The sequence below is a fragment of the Egretta garzetta genome, unplaced genomic scaffold, assembly GCF_000687185.1.
Source record: "Egretta garzetta isolate BGI_Z169 unplaced genomic scaffold, ASM68718v1 scaffold100, whole genome shotgun sequence".
Taxonomy (NCBI): Eukaryota; Metazoa; Chordata; class Aves; order Pelecaniformes; family Ardeidae; genus Egretta; species Egretta garzetta.
The window spans coordinates 1,623,322-1,628,127 of record NW_009258265.1 but is presented as its reverse complement, the minus strand read 5'-3'; the positions used below and the strand labels follow the sequence as shown (position 1 = coordinate 1,628,127).

The 4,806-nt window shown below is 60.5% G+C and overlaps 1 protein-coding gene across 1 annotated transcript; it reads left to right on the top strand.

Annotated features, from left to right (window-relative positions):
* The first annotated feature begins 543 nt into the window (after window positions 1–543).
* On the top strand, window positions 544–4,762 carry LOC104134998 (amine oxidase copper containing 3). The gene is given in 5 exon segments (XM_009648606.2): window positions 544–1,331; window positions 1,333–3,053; window positions 3,152–3,437; window positions 4,166–4,295; window positions 4,460–4,762. Coding segments are annotated over 5 exon segments (2,484 nt in total). The 5' UTR covers window positions 544–1,287.
* Window positions 4,763–4,806: the final 44 nt, after the last annotated feature.

Below are 4,806 nucleotides of genomic sequence, written 5' to 3'. Positions count from 1 at the left end.
TTTTTTTTTTTTTTTTTTTTTTTTAGTGAAGTTGTCTCAATTTCTAGTTGTGCAATGACTTCACTTTTTATCATTGCTTTTTAAAATATAACGCTCTTTAAAAGGGAAGCATAACCTTCCTGGCATGGTGCCAGGCAGGAGCCTACATTATCTTTTAATTGCTGAATTTGAGTCTGTCGCAAGAGGGAAATGAGGAGAAGATCCCGTTTCTCTGCTGTAGGAGTAAGCGCTGCGTAGTGCCTATCTCAGGTTTAAAAAAAAAAAAAAAAGAAAATTATTCTCCCGAGTGGCTTGTTCTTACGACTTACAGCAGCGCCTGCCGTGGGGGATGATGCTGGGTCTCCGCTGTGCCTCCTGCATCCACAAACCAGCCCAGCAGTGAGGCTCAGGGTGCCTGTCCATGCATGGGGGTGGTCCAGCCAGCGGGCAGGAGGGATGGGAGGGGGAGCCCCAGGGCTCTGGGGGGAGAGCCAAGGCGGGTGCTGGCACTGAGCTCTGTGGGTGCTTGGGGTGAGGCTGGGGACAGAGCCCGGACCCCCTTGGGCTGCAGCTCTCGGGCACTGGCTGGGGGGTGCAGGTGAGGGGAATGGAGGGGGCTATTGCAGGGAGGGGTCTCGCTGTCCCTGCAACAGCACCTCTGTGCGAGCGAGGTGAAGCTCAGCCCCACGGGCAGCACGTGGGCCAGCTCGGCCCCTCGCAGCCGCTGCTGGCCGGGTTCACAGGACAGCCCTCCTCCAGGCGTGAGCCAGGATGCAGGAGCTGCGCGGCTGCTGGCGGCACGGCACGGCCAGTACCACTTCCCGTTTGCCAGGATGCTCCGTGGGCTCTGGAGCCCTCATCCCCCTCCTCGCAGCCCCGTCTATGCCAGGACACTGCCCAGGATTGGGAAGCACCTTTGCGGGAGGTGATGAGCAGTTGTCCCCTCCTTTCCTCCCGGCTGCAGGAGCAGTGCTTTCCCACGCGTGGGTTTGTCGGCAGCAGCGTGCGATGCTTCGCTGTCTCTGCCCAGGCTGTAGAGGCGTTGCTGGTGATGGCAGGGCTGGGGCAGGATGGGGCCATGGTGCTGTGCGTCAGCCTCGCAGTTTCTGCTGTTTGCCTGGCTGTTTGCATCTGCAGGGTTAAGCGAAGGGGGTGCAGGAAGATGCATTTATTTCCCCCAAGTGACTGGATCTGTCCTCTCCAAGATCTGCAGCGTAGCGTGTGGGGCGGGAGGGGAAGGACAGATGCAGAAGCATTGTTTACTTAAAATTACAAACTGCTGGGGGAAGCAGAACACAGTTGTATTTTATGGTTCCCAGAAAATCTCGGGCATGTCTGAGAACATCCCCCTGCAAGCTCCTCCAGGCTACTCCCTGTTGAGTAAAACAAGGGAAAAAACAAACCCAACCCAACCCGGCCCCTTCTGTTGGCGGGTTCCTGGGAGGATTCTGCAGCTGGAAATCCTCCCTGCCAGACTGCGGGAGCTCTCAGTGCCTCAGCAGACATGCACGTGAAAACCGTGCTCATCCTGCTCGTGCTGGCTTTAGCCACGATCTTTGCTTTAGTCTGTGTGTTGCTGACCAGAGGACGGGCCCAGCACCTGCCCCAGCACCAGCCCCCGCAGCAGGAGGACACCGATGACGGCCAGAGCCTGGTCTTTGCCGATCTGACACCCGAAGAGATGGTGCAAGTGGTGCGGTACCTGCAGGGAAACCTTGGGGTGCAGCTGGTTGACGCCTCGCGTGCAAAGCCCTCCGACAACTGCATCGCCTCCGTCGACGTGCAGGTCCCGGCCAAGGCAGAGGTGCTGCGGTTCCTGGATGGTGGGGGGGCTCGCCCCGCGCGGGAGGCGCTGGCTGTGGTCTACTTTGGGAATCAAGCAGACCCCAACGTCACTGAGTACGTGGTGGGTCCGCTGCCGACGCCAGTGTATCACCGGGACGTCACGGTGCAGAAATACGGGGGGAAGGTGCCGTACCACCGCAGACCTGTTACCGGCAAGGAGTACGTGGACATCAACACCCTCATCCAGCGGGAGCTGCGAAAGGCGCCGCGCTTCCTCGCCACGTGCTGCGAGTCCGATGGGACCGACCTGGCCATCCTCACAACAGCCCCCCGGGGCTTCAAGTCTGGTGACCGCATGACCTGGTTTGTCCTCTTCCACAATGTGGCCGGCATTGGCTACTATCTCTCGCCGGTGGGGCTGGAGGTGCTGGTGGATCACAGGGACCTCCGTGTCTCCCGCTGGCGGCTGCGCCATGTCTTCTACAACGGCCAGTACTTTGCCAGCACAGAGGATCTGGAGCATGCATTTGTGATGAACTTGCTGGAGGTTGTCAAGATCAAGAAGCCCCAGGCTGAAGTGGTGCTGGGCTCGATGAGACCCCGGCACCCACCTGGCTCCCCAGGGCCACTGCAGTACGAGCCTCAGGGTCCCCGCTACAGCGTCAGGGACAACCGTGTCACCTTCCAGGGCTGGAGCATCACCTTTGGCATGAACCCTAACAGTGGCCCACGCCTCTTTGACATCAGGTACCGTGGGGAGAGGATTGCCTATGAGCTGAGTCTCCAGGAAGCCTTAGCCCTGTACGGCTCCAACTGCCCCGGGGGGATGTTGACTCGCTACCTTGACGGGAGCTTCGGCATCGGCAGGTTTGCCTACGAGCTTGTCCGGGGCCTTGACTGCCCCTACATGGCGACCTATGTGGACCAGCACTACCTGGCAGAGTCAGACACCCCCAAAACCAACCAAAACTCTCTCTGCATTTTTGAGCATGATGCTGCCCTCCCCTTGCGGCGCCACTTCTCCGACTCGCAGTCCTTTTACTACGGTGGGCTGCGGAAAAACACGCTGGTCATCCGTGCCATCTCCACTCTCATCAACTACGACTACATCTGGGATTTCATGTTCCATGGCAGCGGGGCCGTGGAGGTCCGGGTGCACGCCACCGGCTACATCAGCTCCTCCTTCCTCAGCAGCCAAGGCACCAACTATGGCAATAGGGTTGGGCCCCACACGCTGGGGACCATGCACCTCCACCACATCCACTACAAGGTGGACCTGGATGTCGATGGTAGGTCTGGGCGCCTTCGTGCGTGGCTGCAGTTCGCTCTGGGCTGCAGCTCCGTCTGGGGCACGAAGCGTGAGAGGGTTTTCCCTTCTGTTTCACAGGGCAGCTGAACTATCTGGAGACCCAGGACATGGGGTACGAGCTCGTGAAAGACCCCTGGAGCTTGCAGAACACCATCGAGCGGCTGTACCTCCGCAGGGAGAGGCTGGAGAGGGAGGACGAGGCGGCGTTCCCACTCAATTCCCCCATGCCCCGCTACCTCTCCTTTGCCAGCCCCAAGCCCAACAAGTGGGGGCATCCGCGCAGCTACCGGATCCAGATCACCAGCTTCGCCGGGGAGCACCTGCCCCTCAGCAGCCCCATGGAGAGGTCCATCAGCTGGGGCAGGTGGGTGCCAGGGCGCGCGTGGTTGTGTGTCCCCCCCCGCCACTGCGTCCCCGGCAGCTCCTGCCTCCCGGTGGAGGGGGGGCTGCTGCCACCCAGCAAACCTGTGCCGGGTTAAAGGGTTAAACAGTGAACATCTGTATTTTCTGGCTCTGAAAATCCCTTGAAAAGTGGCTGCATGAAATCTGTTCACAGTAATTCACAGGCAGGAGTCCTACCCCAGAAGAGGTTAATTTAGAGCAATCACATGCGCTTTTTTCCCCTGTGAGGGCAACCAGGCTATAGGACAAACTCCCAAGGGAGAGCACTGGCATCCCCAGGTCTTGACATCTTCATGCGAGGATAAAATATCTTTTGGAAAATGCTTGGGATAAACCGAGAACTGGCTCACGTTCTGGGGGAGGCGGCAGGAGTTAAAAACAGCCGTGGCTGAAGTGAGCGTGTCGGGCAGCGAGCAGCAGAGTCTGTGCCTGGACACGTCCGTTGTTCCTGGCCGTGCTGGAGCAACGAGTGATCCCCTGCACGCCCACGGGTGCTGAGGCTGCTGCCAGCCGCTACCACGCTGCTCCATGCCAGCCCTTTCCCTCCCTGACCCGGGGCAGATCGCGTTGCCAGGCATGCACTGAGGATGCATCCAGCCCCAGTTTGCCGGTGCATCCCCGGGCGGCGATGCCGCAGTTGCCCTGCCCTGCGCCGGCGGGGACGAGCCCCTCTGCTCCCTGTGCTGGCAGGTACCAGCTGGCTGTCACCCGGCGGAAGGAAGAGGAGCCCACCAGCACCAGCATCTACAACCAGAATGACCCGTGGACGCCCACTGTTGCCTTTGCTGACTTCATTGACAACGAGACCATCACCAACGAGGTGAGCTGGGGTCCCCTGGGTGGAGGGCAGCTGGGCACCGCAGGCGCTGTCCCAGCTCCTGTCCCAGCCAGAGGCTTCACCCATCCCGTGGCCAAACTGGGCAGCTGCTGGGCTGGAAAGGTCCCCCTCAGCCTGATGGGGTGCCCGGCTCCCCTCCTGCCCAGGACCTAGTCGCTTGGATCTCCGTGGGGTTCCTGCACGTCCCCCATGCTGAAGATGTCCCCAACACGGTGACCGTGGGGAACAGCATTGGCTTTTTCCTGAGACCCTACAACTACTTTGATGAGGACCCCTCGGTGGACTCGCCCGACAGCGTCTACTTCAGCAGTGAGCAAGATGCCGGAGCGTGCGGGGCCAACCCCCTCGCCTGTCTGCCCTCCACTGCTGCCTGCGCCCCCCAGCTGCCCCCATTCTGCTATGGGGGCTTCCTTAACCTCAGCCTGGCCCCGCCACCCGGCGGGCTCTGACAGAGACGGGACCACCGCTGCCCCCCTCCCCCCCACGGGGGGGC